The sequence below is a fragment of the Hemitrygon akajei genome, chromosome 4, assembly GCF_048418815.1.
Source record: "Hemitrygon akajei chromosome 4, sHemAka1.3, whole genome shotgun sequence".
NCBI classification, from domain to species: domain Eukaryota; kingdom Metazoa; phylum Chordata; class Chondrichthyes; order Myliobatiformes; family Dasyatidae; genus Hemitrygon; species Hemitrygon akajei.
In genome coordinates, this window is record NC_133127.1 from 153,275,065 (window position 1) to 153,292,559 (window position 17,495).

Sequence of the window (17,495 nt, forward strand, 5' to 3'; positions counted from 1 at the left end):
GAACATAAGCAGGCCCTTTTAGTCCATGCTGAATTCTTAATCTACCTAGTCCCATCAAGCTGCCCCCAAGTCATAACCTTGTATATCCCTCCAATCCATTTACTTATTTCAAATTTCTTTTAAATGTCTAGTGTCACACAACCTCAGTGGAAAAATCCTGCTTGCATTTATCCTATCTATAACTCGATGATTTTGAAAATCTCTATCAAATCTCCCCTCAGTTTCCTACACTTTAAGGAATAAAATCCCAAACTGTTCAACCTTTCCCTATAACTCAGGTCCTCAAATCCTGGTAATATTCTTATAAATTTTGTCAGCACTCTTTCATTCTTACTGACTTCATTCCTATAGGTACTATAGGTGACCAAAACTGCCCACAATACTCTATATTAGGCCTCACCAATCTCTTATGCAATTTCAACATAGCAACCCAACTCCTGTACTCAATACTTCGATTTATGAAGGCCAATGTGCCAAACCTTTATGACCTTATCTACCCTGTGACACAACTTTCAAAGAATTATGGATCTGTATTCCCAATTCCCTCTGTTCTGGCACACTCCTTGGTGCCCTACTGCTCACCATGTAAGTTCAACCCTAGTTTGTCCTTCCAAAGTGCAACACCTCACACTTGCCTGCATTAAATTCCATCTGTCATTTATCAGCCCATTTTTCCAGCTGGTCCAGATCCCACTGCAAACTTCCTTGCAATCCACTACACCCCCAATCTTGGTGCAAAATCCGCAAATTTGTTGATCCATTTTACTACATTATCATCCAGGTCATTGATACAGATGACAAACAGCAATGGACCTAGCACCGATCCCTGCAGCACACCAGTAGTCTTAGACCTCCAGTCAGACAGACAGCCATCTACCACCACTCTCTGGCTTCTCCTGCGAAGCCAATGTCTAATCCTTTTTACTGCCTTATCTTGAATGCCATGTGACCGAACATTCTTGACCAACCTCCCATTCAGAAACTTGTTATACTGTACCTGTAGAAGCCTTTGGGATTCTCCATCACTTAGTCTGCTAGAGCAATCTCAGATCTTTTAGCCCTCCAGATTTACTTCTTAAATGTTCTCTTCCATTTCTTGTACTCCTCAAGTACCTCATTTGTTCCTGCCTACCTATACCTGCGAAGCATCTTTTTCTTCTTCTTAACATAAAGCTAAGCAACCAATCCATTGCAGACTTTCATGCAAAAAGTTCATCTTGAGCCTGCTCAAAGTTTTCTTCAAGGAAAAGCCTGTATCACTGCTGTCTACTGGGTATTCCAAGTCCAGAATTGTAATTGGCAGAAGGAGCACAACATCACACATGTTGTCCATGTATGTCATCAGGTATATGTTAGCTCACCTGTGGGAGAATGTATAGTTCTCATATTAGCCTACTCAATTACTTCAGAAACCACAAGTTTGTGGAAGCAAGTGATCCTTGATCTCCAGGACTGCATAAGAAGAAACTGCTGCCTCTATGTTAAAGGATGTAGAACTTCTCTCCTTGGCTTCACATCTTGCATTATTTTGCCAGGAAAGATACATTTCCTAAAGGTGATGCAATGGTCCACCTCAACAGTTACCTCAAAACAGAAATGTTCCCTTTACTTTCGCACTTACAGTATTATTTTCAAGACCACTTATTAAGTCATCAACAAAGTAACTATTCCTCTAAAAGCAGTCCTTTCTGATTAAATATACAAAAATATAGTTTATAAAATCCTCAGTCTTTTTACATTTCTATTGTGAATATTCTGCCTTGTATATTGATGTAATACCTATCCCTCTGCTCCACCAAATTTGTACTTCATGGTGACTCCAGCTGTTGAAGTTCCTGCAGGGAGAATACAGTAGAGGTAGTCATTTAACACTTATCTTTCCCTTTCAATTGTGGCTAAAGCACCATAAGCTATTTAGATGTTGGGGTCTTCATTGCCTTCAAATGTTTGTGGCTTGGCCCTGTCATTATCACCAGATATATCTGATAATAATATTTCTAAATGGCTGTAAACTGCTGTGAGTACAATCCATTTGTTGTGAAAGGTGTTGCAACTTATATTAGGCTTTTCTATATTTCTATTTGCTTAACCTGTTTTATTACTTTTTTAGAAACAGACAGCCTTCCCCAGGGATATATGGATAAAGCCTCTCGGCGCACAATGCTGGCGGTGGTCGATTACTTACGCAAGCAAAAAAGGTCTCAACAAAATTAGTTCACGTTCTTTTAACTTAGGAAGCAGGAAATACTAAAATGACACAACAGGTCATTCTCCATCTGAAGAAGAGAAGTTCATCAGCAAAAACGCTGTAACTTATAAGAAATCCAGTTCCTTACGAGATTCAATGAATGGCTGTGGCAGAAGTATTAAACTGAATTGATTTCTCAGATTGTTACTGGAATGAATTACCACAATGTCAAATCACAGTGATTTTGATTTGATGTTGCCATCAATGCCATCACATTCTCTGAGTTAATAACAACCTAATTGAGTTAGTTTTATTTTAAATGTTTGATATGAAGACTTCATGAGAAGCTGTTTTATTCATTTGATGTTTTCTTATTCTAGACATCAGCTGAGCACTGTTTGGGATGACAACTTCTGGCTAGATCTGAATTACCTGGAGGTTGCTTTGACAGCCCAGTCATGTGCAGCTCATTTTACAGCCTTGCTTTATGCAGAAATCTATGCAGATAAAATCAGATCTGAAGAAGAAGAGTTGAAACGGTACTGGTTTTAAGTTGTAGAAAGTAATACAAAGTCATTAATTAGTATGAACTATGCTGTGTCCATGTCAAAAGTAACAATTTATCTTAAATATAAAATAACACCATCTTAAACTTTACCGTAGTGTGCAAAGGCTTCGCTCAATCGATGTTGTTTGAAACAAATATAGATATTTTGATTGGCAGCTTTCTGTTTTGATTTGGCATCTATTTAAATTCATCTGGATTCCCTTCTGAGTGTATGGTCTCAGAGCCACAAGTGGATAACTGATGCTAATGCAATTATCCTGCTATACACTGTACAGTAGACAATTAAAGGATAATAGTTTAAGATTCTGAACAAATGATTACTGAATCAGTTTGGTCTTCTTTGTTCTCTTTGTCAACAACTAAGGGAGAATTTAAAAGTGCAGAAGCAGGCAATTTTATTCAGCTTGTTAACTGAATGTAAGGCAGAGAGACATAGATAGAGGAGACAGACAGTACCTTTTTGCTAGGGTTGAAATGTCTAATGCCAGAGGGCATGCATTTCAGGTGACAGGGTAATTTTAAAGATGTGAGGGGCTGGCTTTTTTTATACGGAGAGTAGTGGGTGCCTGGGTGGTGGTAGGGGCATGTACATTAGAGACTTTTAAGAGACGTTTAGATAGACACATGAATGTGAGGAAAATGGATGTTGTGTAGGCAGAAGAGATTAGATAGCCATTTAATTTAATTGGTTTGGCACAACTTTGTGGGCTAAAAGGCTTGTTCCTGTGCTGTACTGTTCTATGTAAAGTCAATGGCCAAAGTGAAAATGAAGCAGATCACGGGTTTAAGCTGGTATTTGCCTCAAGGTGTGCTTTCTAACTGTGATATCAAGTAATTCTGGAAAAGAAACATAAGAATGGAAATTCCCCAAGTGTTGTTTTTCAAAATTCACCCAGTGGCTGGTTGTAGTCAGGTGGGATCATCTATAACAGAATGCTACAGCGGAGAAACAGGGAACTCTTGTGTTTCCAGTGTGGAAAGAGTGGTTGGTGGGAGTAGTGTGGCACGAGGTAGTATTTACAAAGAGATAAATTATGTTCAGAGCAGAACTATCGTGAGGAGGATAGAATATGGTTGATGGCTTTGGGTAGTAATTTAAGGGAAATGTAAGTAACAGACAAATCACAGGTCATTTATAGTTAAGATTGCAGTGTCAGAATGAAACAGTCTTAGCCCAGATATAAAGCCATAATAACATTTACCTTACATATCATTCCTTATCATTTTTTATGCTTGATTTCTCTAAATTCAAAGTTTGCTCAAATGGTATGCACCCAATTAAAGATAATGGTAAAAGATGCTATGGTAACACAATGTATGTTTAAAGAACTATTTATGGTATTTAGGGCTTCTTACAGAGCAGCTCGCAGCTTAAAGTTTGATGAATGCAGCCAAGAGCTAACGGTCTCCAGCTTGAGCAGCAAAAGCAGAGAAGAAACGGGGATCGGTTTACAGGTACATAAATGGCCCTTCCCTCTTTTCTGCAGAAAATTTTCCAGCAGGAACTTCATCACCTATATTTCATTTTCCACTGTAGCAGTGGAATCTATGAATAATAGATTGATTTGAGTCATGGAACACTGCAACACAGAAACAGGCCCTTTGGCCTATCTAGACTGTGCTGAACCATTAATCTACCTAGTCCCATCGACCTGCACGCGGACCATAGCCCCTCATATCCCTCCCATCCATGTACCTTTCCAAATTTCTTTTAAATGTTGAAATCAACCCCATATCCACCACTTGTGTTGGCAGCTCGACCACACCCTCACCACCGTCTAGGTGAAGAAATTCCGCCCTCATGTTCCCCTTAATCATTTTACCTTTCATCCTTAATTATGACCTCTAGTTCAACCTCAGTGGAAAAAGCTTGCTTGCATTTACCCTATCTATACTCCTCATAATTTCATATACTCTTATCAAACCTCCCTGCAACCTTCTAAGTTCTAGGAAATAAAGTCCTAACCTATTCATTCTTCCCCTATAACTAAGATCCTCAAGTCCTGGCAACATCCTTGTAAATTTTCTCTGCACTCTTTCAATCTTATTTACTTCTTTCCTGTGTATAGGTTACCAAAACTGCACGCAATACTCCAAATTAGGCCTCACCAATTGCTTTTACATTTTCAACCTTACATCCCAGCTCGTGTACTCAATATATTGATTTATGAAGGCCAATATGCTAAGAGATCTCTTTACTACCCTTTCTACCTGTGACACTATCTGCAAGGATTAATGGATCTGTATTCCATGATCCCTCTGCTCTACTCCACTCCTTAGTGCCCTAACATTTAACATGTAGGTCCTACCCTGATTTGTCCTCCCAAAGTGCAACACTCACACTTGTCTGCATTAAATTCCATCTGCCATTTTTCAGCCCATTTTTCCAGCTCATCCAGATCTCGCTGCAAGCTTTGATAGCCTTCCTCCTTGTCTACTGCATCCCTTATCTTGGTGTCATCTGTAAATTTGCTCGTATAGTTTACCACATTATCATCCAGATCATCAATACTGTAGATGACAAACAACAATGGACTCAGCACCAATCCCTACAGCACACCACTAGTACAGTTAGAGAGGCAACCATCTACTACCACTCTCTGGCTTTTTCTACAAAGCCAATGTCTAATCCAGTTTACTACCTCATCATGAATGGCAAATGACTAGACCTTCTTGACAACTTTTTTGAAAAACTCTATTAGATTCTGTGGTACGACTTATGATGCACAAAGCATCATTGACTAACCCTAATCAATCCCTGTCTATCCAAATACTTAATTATCTTGTCCCTAAGAATACTTTCCAATGACTTTCCCACAACTGATGTCAGGCTCATCAAACTATCATTTCCTGGCTTATTCTTAGAGCCTTTCTTAACAACAGAACAACATTAGCTATCCTTCAATCCTCACTTATGTTTAAGGTGTTTTAAATATCTCTGCTAGGGCCCCTGCAGTTTCTGCACTGACCTCCCACAAAGTCCGAGGGAACAGCTTGTCAGGCCCTAGGAATTTATTCACCCTAATTTGCCTCAAGACAGCAAACACCTTTTCCTCTGTATTCTGTATGGGATCCATGAAGTCAGTGCTGTTTGACCTCATTTCTGTAGATTCTGGTCTGTTTCCAGAGTAAATACAGATACAAAAAAATCAATTTAAAATCTCCTCCATTTCTTTCAGCTCTGCCCATAGATTACCACTCAGATCTTCCAGAGGACCAATTTTGACCTTTCTATCCTTTTGCTCTTAATATATCTGTAGAAGCTCTCAGGAGTCTCCTTCACCTTATTCACTAGAGCAACCTCATGTCTTCTTTCAGCCCTTCTGATTTCCTTCTTAAGTGTTCTCTTGCAATTCTCATACTCTTCAAGTATCTTACCTGTTCCCTGCCTGTGTATACTTGTTATGCATCAACTTACTTTTCTTAACCAGGGCCTCAATATCTCTTGAAAACCAAAGTTCCCTAAAACTGTTATCTTTACCTGTTATTCTGACAGGCATGTCCAAGGTTTGTACTCGCAAAATTTCACTTTTGAAGGCCTTCCATTTACCAAGGACACCTTTGCCAGAAAACAGTCTATCCCAATCCACACTTACCAGACAAACACAAGGAAATCTGCAGATGTTGGAAATTCAAGCAACCCACACAAAATGCTGGCGGAACGCAGCAGGCCTGGCAGCATCTACAGGGAGAAGCACTGTCGACGTTTCGGGCCAAGACCCTTCGTTAGTTCTGACGAAGGGTCTCGGTCCGAAACGTCGACAGTGCTTCTCCCTATAGATGCTGCCTGGCCTGCTGCGTTCCACCAGCATTTTGTATGTGTTGCCACACTTACTAGAGATCTTTCTGTTACCATCAACATTGGCCTTTCTCCAATTCTAGAATCTCAACCTGAGGACCAGGCCAGTCCTTTTCCATAATTACCTAGAAACTAATGACATTATGATCACTAGATGCAAATTGTTCCTCTACATAAACCTCAGTGACCTGCCCTGTCTCATTCCCTAATAAAAAATCTAGTATTGCACTCTCTCTAGTTGGGACTTCGATATACTGATTAAGGAAATTTCCCTGAACATATTTGACAAGTTTTTTGTCGTCCAGCCCTTTTATAATATGGAAATCCTTATCATTATGTGGAAGGAAAAGCACCCTACTATTACAGCCTTGTGTTTCTTGCAACAGTCTGCGATCTCTCTACCAATTTGCTCTTCTAAATCCCATGGACTGTTGAGTTATCTATAATATAATCCCATTAATGTGGTCATCTCTTTCTTATTTTTCAGTTCCACCCATATAGCCATAATAAATGAGTTCTGCTGTCTGTTCTGAGGACTGCCATGACATTTTCTGTTACTGGTAATGCCACCCTTCGCCCTTTAATCCCTCCTACACTTTCATGTCTAAAACAACGGAACATTGATCTGACAGTCCTGCCCCTCCTACAACCAAGTTTCACTAATAGCTACAATGTTATTCCACATGCTGATCCGTGCCCTAAGTTCAAACCGCCTTCCCTACAGTACTCCTTGCATCGAAATATACGCAGCTCAGAACATTAGTCCCACCATGCTCAACCATTTGATTGCTGACCTTGTAGGTAGGCTTAACAACATCTGTCTCCACAACTTCTCCACTGTCTGTTCTGGCTCTTTGGTTTCCACCTGCCTGCAAGTCTAGTTTAAACCTCCACCCCTCATGCAGCAACAGTAATCCTTCCCAGTAGGATATTAGTTCTCCTCCAGTTCAGATGAAAACCATCCCTTCTGTACAGATCCCACCTCCCTAGAAGAGAGCCCATGATCCAAAAATCCAAAACCCTCCCCCCTGTACCAACTCCTTAGCCATGAGTTAAACTGTATGATCTTCCTATTTCTGGCTTCATTACCACATGGAAAGGGTAGCAGTCTTGAGATCCCAACCCTGGAGTTCCTGACCTTTAACTTAGCAGCTAATTCTCTGAACTCATTTTGCTGGACCTTTTTACCCATCCTACCCATGTCATTGGTACCAACAGAACCAGGACCACTGCTCAGAGTTAATCATCAAAGTATGTATAATATATACAGCCTTGAGATTTGTCTCCTTACAGGCAGCCATAAATCAAAAAAAATCAATACAGCCAATTAAAAAAAGACCAGTAAACACCCAATGTGCCAAAGAAGACCAAATCATGCAAACAATAGAAAATAAGCAAATAATAGTCACAACTAAAGTTCCTGAAAGTGAGTTCGCGGCCATGAAGCTGGTCATCTCTGCAGCTAGTTCAGGAGCCCATTAATTGCAGGCCACACCCTCAGTTCAGCGCAGAGTTGAGTATAACTCACAGAGCAGCGAGCTGAACACCAGCCGGTCCCTTGCCTCCGGCTCCAATACCCTGGCCCTTTCAGTCTGGCCCAGTGCTTAAATTGGACTCGGGTCCCACAACCTCAATTCAACCCATGCTCAACCTTTCCAATCTGGCAAGGCACTTAAATTAGTCAAACATCAGCTCATTGCTCATTCTCAGGCCTGGGCCCCAATTCTGCCTCACCTCAGATCTACCTTCAAGTCTACCTCAGCAACGGCTAAATATTAGCATGTTCCCCGCTCTCCGGCCCAGGCCTTGCTGCCTCTATTTGGCCCATACACGCCATAACCATCCATTTAAGATGCTTAACGCTTATCCTCCCTTTTAAGAATGCTGTGGACTGAATCTGAGGTGGTCCTGACCCTGGCACCCACCCGGAAGGCAACAAATGATTCAGGAATTCTCATTCTCATCCATAGAACTCACTTTCTGTTCCCCTGCCTAATGAATCCCTTATCACAACAGCTCCCTTCTTCACAATGAACACTCCGCTTACACCTCCCTTCTGTTTAAAAATAAAACTCCTGCCCTGCAAGATGTTGCTCTTTCACTCGCTTCTTCAAAACAGTGACAGATGCAGTAATGCCGTGATTGAGTGAATGCAAATACGTAAACAAGAATTCACAATCCCTTGTCACAGTTATTGTATCCCATTAATCTAAACCTATCATGACTACAGCGAGAATTATGTTTGACTGATCGTTGCACCTTGTACATGTAACTAAAATCCAATGATCAATATGTATCTGCTTCTTGATTTCTCCCTATGCCTCCCTGAAACTCTCCAGCTCTTCCTCCCATTGCTTCCAACCTGATTCTCCTGGTTCTTTGTTCCCCTTCACAGTTTTGGAGCAGTCCTTCCCATTACCAAGATGTATTGAACACTAAGGCAACACGAGTAAATCTGCAGACGCTGGAAATAAATAAAAAACGCAAAATGCTACCTCGTTATTCCTCTTATTTTTGCATGATTTATTTAGTTTATATTTTACAGTAATTTTGTTTATTGAGACACAGCACAGTATAACCCTTCCAGCCCTTGAAGCTGCGTTGCCTAGCAATCCCCCAATTTAGTCCTAGCCTAATCAGTTGACAATTTACAACGACCAATTAACCTACCAAACAGTACGTTTTAGGACTGTGGGAGAACACTCACGCAGTCATGGCGAGAACATACAAACTCCTCACAGGCAGCGGTGGGACGACTTGAACTGTACTGCTGCCACAAAAATTAAATCTCACATCATATATAAATCAGTGATAATATAACTGATTCTGAGGCTTCAGCACTAGGGCGTACCATTAGGTAACACTTCAGTCAGGTAGTCTTTTAACTTTCTGAACCTTTAAATAAACAAAGGAAAATAAAGGCATTCGCTGAAAGGTCAAAACACTTCAGGAAGTCGCATCACTGCATCAGAGAAAGTAAGAGCTTAAAGATACTGTTCATGGTGAAACTATTATGTTTTCCAACAGGAGTTGCTAATTGAGGTCTACAGAAGTATCGGAGAACCTGATAGTTTGTATGGTTGTGGTGGAGGGAAGATGTTACACCCACTTGCTAGGTAAAATCTGATTTACTTGATATTACTTACTATGAATAACTGATTTTGTTACATTTTATATTCACTCTCCCATTTCTCTTGATTGTTTAGCACTCTTACCACTCTCACTAGGTTGTGCTACTTGTATGCAGCAGTTACAATCAGCAAAACTTCACTTAGCCATAGCTGCCTGTTGTTTGTTTGATTTGGCATCAATAAGTTGACTGCCAGAAGCCTAAGGTTGAGGGCCATCAGAGCACAGGTGTTGAACTACCGTGTACTGACTATGATTACAATGTGTTATAGGTCCAAGGATGAAGGTAGGTAAGTTGTGTACCTAAGCATAATGCTGTACTACTTGGACCATGACAGGACTAGATGCCCCAGTTTCCCTGCAGTGATCCAAAAGGAGCGTAAGATAGTGAATGAACCAAGTTCACCTTATGTAGAAATCATGTCAAAGGTATGGGGGGGGGGGGAACCAAGGCCAAAAAACCAGGGTGTACCTTATCAAATTTCTGCATCGATGTGAATCTTCACAAAAATTATTATTGTGTTTTCTTGGGAGGCATTTTTTAACTTGAATAACGCTGAATGAAAGAGCACCGTGTGATTGAATTTCTAGACATACGTTTCACCATCTGTCAGGCAGGCTATCCACACTAATCCAAAGCACCATCTGAAAATCAGCCAGTACTCTAGCCATTTTTTTTTACAGTGTAGCATTGAGGTGAAAAATGAAAATAGTTGATAGTCTGAGGTAAGTATAAGAAGTATATATTACATGAAAGTTTGGAAAGAGAGGATGGGACAAAGGAGGCAGATATTGGAATCTGAAGCAAAAAAACAGTATGTTGTAGAACTCAGTGGATCTAGCAGCATCTATGGAGGCAAAAGGTGCAAGTCTATGTTTTGTGTCAGGATCCTGCATCAGAACTGAGAGGGAAGTGGAGGTAAAGGCATGAAATTGCTTAATACTGGATTATAGATATAAATCTTCAGCAATGTTAATTTGATTGGTAAATAGCCTTTCTTGTATTTCACACTGGTGGAAATTACAGGGTTACAGCAATGTCCTTTGAATGCAGTTGTGCACTGGATATCCTAATCACAACTGAGCTTGTTGTCAACAAAACTTCCTAATTGTTGCATGCTTCAATTCAAAAGATCGTGTGTTGCTACATATGATTTGAGGCAGGCCGTCTTACTAAATCAACCTTCCAGCTTTCACCTAAAACATACAGTATTCCATTAAAAGGTTCAAATATTTATTACAATGTACTGACTAAAATAAACTTGGCAGAAGTAATGCAGCAAAAGAAGGAAGTGTTGCTGATAATGTTGAGTGGTTTACAAAGCCTTCTCACTACCATTGTTAATTAGATCCACCAGGCATATTTAACTATTCAGTGTGATCAAAGTGGTTGTAGCAGTAATTTTAGAAAGGCCTGGTCATGATATATATTCAATATCCAAGACATTGTATATCCATATTCCAAGAACAGTGATTGTCAGGGTCATATATTATGACACCTAATTTAAGGCTGGAGCCAATATTGTAGATCTTTAACCTATTGCTTTTAGCATTGCTGATCAGAGCATATAGCCTAAGGGGATAACAGAACCGTCAGCTTCAAACTTTTTCATAAGCCTGAAGAAACACTTTCTGCAGCTTTATCATTCATTCCTTTGTGTACCATGCTAACCTGTTGATGAGTTACGCTTGATCTCCAGTAATGGAACAAGGAATTTCTTATATTTACAATGAATGCTACAACTTAGCATTTCTTAATGTTATGTATTATGTATGTTTGTGTGTAGAAGCTAATTTCACTGTTATAGGTGACTTGATGGGAATCTTCAAGATTTTAATTGTTTTTTCATTGAATTAATTGGAGGGAGAGGGGGAATAATAAAATAAATTAAATCACAAGACCAGCAGAGGAGATGATAAAAACATTACTTAGAGGTGGTTGTAGAGGAACTCTATACAGTGGAATAATGGAAAATAGATATATAGTTGGAGAAAAACAGGAAGATTGAAATGGATTTATAAAACTATGAGAATAGCATTGTCTTAATTGTATATGCATTAGTGCTGAGTAATGGAGAAACTAGTTACAAGCAACATGCAGTAGACAATTTATCACAACTAATTTCAGAAGAAAGTAATCCTACTTTGTTTGCTATTCACATTATTAACTTAATATTTTGCTCTTCAATGTAACAGAGTTCGAACATATGAGCATGAAGTGCTGTGGGATAAGGCTCTTGTAACATATGACATTGAAAAGAACCTTCCTGTCTCTACACGTCAAGCTGGTATTGTCCAGGTAGTGTTCATTTCATATGGGTCTTAACATTAGTGCTAAACATGCACTACATTACTGTAACCATGATAACTGCTTGGCTCAGAATATGAAAAGTCATAAATTTACCTGCAGGTTTTTCATTCAGAAAACCCGCAGAAAATTTTAGGGAACATTTCTAAGACCATCCATTCTGTGATATTGGGTATAGCTTTCACATTTTGAATAATTTCATAATAATTTATTCAATAATCATTACCAAACTAAAACAAAACACTTTCAGACTAGTTACTCGTTCAATTTTCTCCTCATCAGCAACAAAAGATTAAAGTCCTCACTCTGAGAGTTAGAAAAAAGATGAGAAAAGAAAGGTGAGCATTTACATAGAGTCTTCTTTATTCTCAGAATAATCAAACCACTTTAGTTTTTAAAATGTAATCACAGTGGTGAAAACAGCACCCAATTTATGCACTGGTTCGTGACAACCATTTAATCTGTTTTAGCAAGAGATTGTAGATTAAGATAACATTATACACTTTTACCCCTTCTCCAATGTGACTTTCTCATCTAAGCGTGGTCACTGCTTGGTCTGTTTGAGGGTTACAGACTAGCGAGTGGGTGGCAGCACACTTAAAAAGCTGCCATAAAAAGTGAAAGCTATATCAATAGAAAAAGAGAAAGGATTGGCACAGTAGAGAAGCCTTAAGTGTAACACTATTACAGCACCAGCGGCCCGGGTTCAGTTCCACTGTTGTCGATTTCCTCCAGGTGTTCCAGTTTCCTTCCACCTGCCAAAAACATGGGTTAGTATGGTTAATTGGTCTCATGGATGTAATTGGCCAGCATAGGTTTGTTGGTCTGGAAGGGCCTGTTATAGTGCTGAATTTTTAAATTAAAAAAACATTGGTCATGCCTTTGGAGGTAATTACCCTGCTAAAGGGTGTTAAGAATGCAAAGAAAATGCTTTGATTTATCTTCTCATCCAGAAAGTAACATCTCCAGTGTAAGACTCTATTTGAGTGTCAGTCTAGGTTTTAGTGTTCAAATCTCTGGAAAAGAAGAAATATCCTGGCATTCTGATATTCTTCATCTATTAGATGAGATTTTGAGAATCCTACATCACCAGGTTGTGCTTGGCCTTTGAAGACAGCTGGAAGTGGCAGAGGGATATTATTCTGACTCGAGGTCTCTGACTAGTGGTGCTCTGCAAGAATCAGTGCTGGGACCTGTGTTGTTTGTGATAAATTAGACAACAATGTAGATGGGCTGATTAAGTCTGATGTAGGTCCAAGGCTCACTGAAAGTGAAAATTAGGAGAGGTAGATGCCTGGAACATGCCACTAGAGAAGTGCTGGAGGCAGATCCAAAGTAACATTTAAGAAGCATTATTTAGACAGTGAGGGAATGGAGGGATATGGATCACATGCAGGTGGATGAATATGGTGTTGACAGGAGGTCTGCTTTTCTTCTCATATCTCATATATTTCTGTTTAAAATGTTCAAGAGTTATTAAAATTATGAATCTGTGTTTGTTTATTTTAGGCTTTGCAGAACTTTGGACTATGCCATATACTGACTACGTATCTAAAGGGACTTGAAGTTGAAAACACAGAATGGTGTGAAGAATTGCAGGAAATTCGTTTCCAGGCAGCTTGGAGAAATATGCAGTGGGATCATATCCCTCCAAGCAAGTAAATGCAAAGTTTCCTGCTACAAATAAACTGAATTATGCTCTTCTTTATGTAAAATGTTTGGTTTATTAAAATTGTGCCTTAATCATCATTTTCTGTGGTAAATATAGATTTTAGACTTCAAACCAGCCAAAACCCTTCTAAAATTATTTGGTAACCACCAAATTCACTTTTAATTACAAAATGCATACATAATTCACTTTAATTAAGTCAGTTATCACTCAAACAAAAACCCGTTACATTGTGTTTGTTAGGTTCTGAATTTCATCAACTTATATTACAGCAATTAAAAGTGCATTAAAAAGAGATGATTGGAAATACCTTCCAGTACTTGATATAGAATGGTATAGCTATTGTCAGAATTTGTAATTTAAACTTGGTCTTCAGACCAAATCTTATGGCTTTTACCAGTGACAAAACCATTGATAGTTGCCATTTCTCACAAGTAGACAGAATTGTATTTTTGATCCAGTATATTGGGATGACACAGCGGCGTAGCAGTTAGCACAATGTTATTACAGTCCAGTGCATCAGAGTTTGGAGTTCAATTCTGCCATCCTCTGTAAATAACTTTGTATGTTCTTCCTGTATGCGAGAAGCTTTCCTCCTGGTGCTCCAGTTTCCTCCCATAGTCCAAAGATGTACCAGTTAGTAGGTTAATTCGTCATTGTAAATAGTTTTGTGACTTGGCTTGGGTTAAATCGATGGGTTGTTGGACAGCGCGGCTCAGCAGGCCAGAAGAGTCTGTTCCACACTGTATCTCTAAATATATTTGGATTTCCACAAGGAGTTCCAAAGGTGGCATGCACAATGTTGCTACATAGATTAGGTTTCATAGGATTGGTTCACAAACAAAATACAGAAAGAAAAATAAACTGGGTATATTTACAATAGCAGGATGTAGTTATGAACTACCTGAGAGTTCATGTGTACACCTCAGCTCTTTGCAAGTTGTATCAAGCAAATAATTAAGGAGTCAAAAGTCAAATGTCTGCGATGATTTAAAACGAGATGGAAGCAGCAAAGACTATCTTATGGGTTAAACAGGAAGGATACTGATGGAGTACAATTTAGATAAGCATGAAACTATCCAATAAGAAGATTGTGTTGTAAGAAGGGTTAAGTAAATGTTGATGTTCATTCAAATTTAGGAGTCCCTGTGCACAAATGACAAAAATTAACAAGTAATAGCAAGCTGTTTGGAAGACAAATATTATGCTACATTTTCTACTTTATTTTTCGTACTTTGGTGTTCCTCTATTTTTCCTTTCTCTTCCTAATTTATTTATTTTCCAGAGGCGGGACTTCAGGATTTGGGTATCATGAATCCGTGTACCATGCTTTGCAATCTTTGAAAGATCAAGAGTTTTCTTCGTTCCTCGAGGTTTTGAAGGCTGCCAGGTAATCTTTCAATCAGATGGTTTTTTCCCCCAAGTTTTTTATCTACTATTGGCATACTGAAGCAAGTTTTTATTTTCCTTGTCGTTAGAAGTCGTGCAAAACTTGACTGTTACTGAATTCTACTACAACTACTCCTCTCAGCTTTCTTTTATGTGTTAATTGTGGTTCAAGGCTGCCAAGTAAATATTGGAATTAATGACTTTGAATACCAACTTTATGCCAATAGGATAAAAGAAGTTGAAGAATTATGTAGAGGAAGCCTAGAATCTGTTTACTCTCTGTACCCCACACTATGTAGATTGCAAATACTTGAAGAACTGGAAACCATTGGACAGAGACTATGCAGGTAACTAACCATTTTTTCTTAATCCTTTTTTTATCATTTATACTGAGAATGATATTTATTCTTTAGGAAGCAGTAAGTCCTAGCTGTATTCGCCAGAGTTAAAGAACCTCACTTATCATTGGGGTTTTAATGTAATGGTTCCTTAGCTACAGAGAGTATAATGTCTGTTAAACCACAGTTCAACAAGGAGTCAACATATTAATGGAAAGGATACAGAGGAAATTCATCAAAAAAGAGCAAAAGGAAATAATGTTTTCTGAACTGGTGAAAATAATATTCAGAATCTTTTTGTTTTCATACGTAGAAGAGCTCAGTGAGTCAGACAGCTTCTGTGTAGGGAAATGGCCATCTTCAGGACCAGAAAACACATTTCCGCTACTCCCCTGCCACCTGCCTATTCTCCCCCTCATCTAAATTCACCCACCAACTCCTGCTCCAACCCTCCTCTACTCTTTGATACTGTTGTTCTCCCTCTTTCCAGTCCTGAAGAAGGGTCTCAGTCTAAAACACCAGCTACCCATTTCCCTTTATCGATGTTGCCAACCAGCATTTTGGGTGTTGCCCCAGATTTCTGACATCCGCAGTCTCTCTTTTATCTTTATTTTCATAAATGATAATTGCTTCATTTTCAGATCTGACCCAGATGATGCATTGAATAAGGTGCACAAAAAATGGCAACAACAACTTCTGCTTCTCAAGGACAGTGACTTTACCTTCCAGGAGCCTATCCTAACCATGAGGACTGTCATTCAAGAACTGCTTATTACAAAAGAAGTGGATGGTCAGAGGAAGAACCTCATTAAAGATGCTCTGACTGAGTATTTGCTTGAAATGGCAAAATTAGCACGAGCAGCAAAAAATTCCCAGGTTCAGCATAATTTGAAGTTATTTTTAGTGGCATTAAGCAATACAAATTGTTAAACTGTTAAGATGATAATAGGTGGACTGTCTTTTTAAATTGAAAGCATTGTGATTTATGTGCATATTTCTGAATTATATCATTGTAACAAGAGAATAGTATGAAGTAAAGTGTTTTTCTATTAAAATCAAGCTGTCTTTAAAATTGTGTTACACTAAATATTTCCATTTATCCAATTAATAAAACTTGTTTACAGCTGGCAGAGAAGGCCATCTTCCAAATCAAGCAACACAATCCAGTTGGGTTTGGTGTTTCTACGTGGCAGTTAGAAGAGGCTCAAGTCTTTTGGGATAAACAGGAACAGAGTCTTTCACTTGATATTCTCAAACAGATGATTGACAAGCTAGAGGTATGTTCTTTAGTCTGAAATTATCTAACGAAAAGGTTTCAGAATGTTTTAACTGGAACTGGTAAAAATGAATGAAGATGATGTTGACCTAAATATGTATTAAATATTAATCCCTACCACTCCCCTTAAGTTAACTTAATATGAGATGAGTCAGTGTTGAGAAAGGCAAATGCAACATTAGCATTTATTTCAAGAGGTCTAGTATACAAGAGCAGGGATGTGATGCTGAGGCTTTATAAAGCACTGGTGGGGCCCCACTTTGAGTATTGTGAGCAATTTTGGGCTCCTCGTCTAAGAAAGGATATGCTGGCATTGGAGAGAGTTCAGAGCAGGTTCACAAGGATGATTCCGTGAATGAAAGGGTTATTATACAAGGAACGTTTGATTGCTCTGGGTATGTACTTGATGGAATTTAGAAGGATGAAGGGGGATCTCAAAGAAACCTTTCAAATGTTGAAAGGCCTAGACAGAGTAGATATGGAAAGGATGTTTCCCATGGTGGGGGAGATTAGGACAAGAGGGCACAGCCTCAGAATAGAGGGTGTTTATTTAAAATTTGTGGAAAATGTTAGCACAGGCAGCTGCAGAGGCCAGGTCATTGGGTATATGATTGGGCAGAGACTGTTATGTTCTTGATTGGACATGGCATCAAAGGTTATGGGAGAAGGCTGAGGAGAGGGGAAAAAGGATCAGTCATGATTGAATGGCGGAGCAGACTCGATGGGCCAAATGGCCTAATTCTGCTCCAATGTCTTACGATCTTAATAATGACTTATTAGCATCTAAACCCTTTCAATTCATGTACCACTCCAATAAACCAGCTCAACAAT

At 39.1% G+C, this 17,495-nt stretch overlaps 1 protein-coding gene across 1 annotated transcript in view; it reads left to right on the forward strand.

The window, feature by feature from the left end:
• atm (ATM serine/threonine kinase) overlaps window positions 1-17,495 on the forward strand; it is a 183,165-nt gene that overhangs the window by 89,855 nt on the left and 75,815 nt on the right. The window contains exons 38-47 of the mRNA XM_073043637.1: window positions 2,111-2,198; window positions 2,569-2,727; window positions 4,103-4,211; window positions 9,583-9,671; window positions 11,881-11,983; window positions 13,502-13,650; window positions 14,947-15,051; window positions 15,278-15,397; window positions 16,030-16,264; window positions 16,513-16,665. Coding sequence (XP_072899738.1) covers window positions 2,111-2,198; window positions 2,569-2,727; window positions 4,103-4,211; window positions 9,583-9,671; window positions 11,881-11,983; window positions 13,502-13,650; window positions 14,947-15,051; window positions 15,278-15,397; window positions 16,030-16,264; window positions 16,513-16,665 — 1,310 coding nt within the window. The remainder of the gene's footprint in view (window positions 1-2,110; window positions 2,199-2,568; window positions 2,728-4,102; window positions 4,212-9,582; window positions 9,672-11,880; window positions 11,984-13,501; window positions 13,651-14,946; window positions 15,052-15,277; window positions 15,398-16,029; window positions 16,265-16,512; window positions 16,666-17,495) is intronic.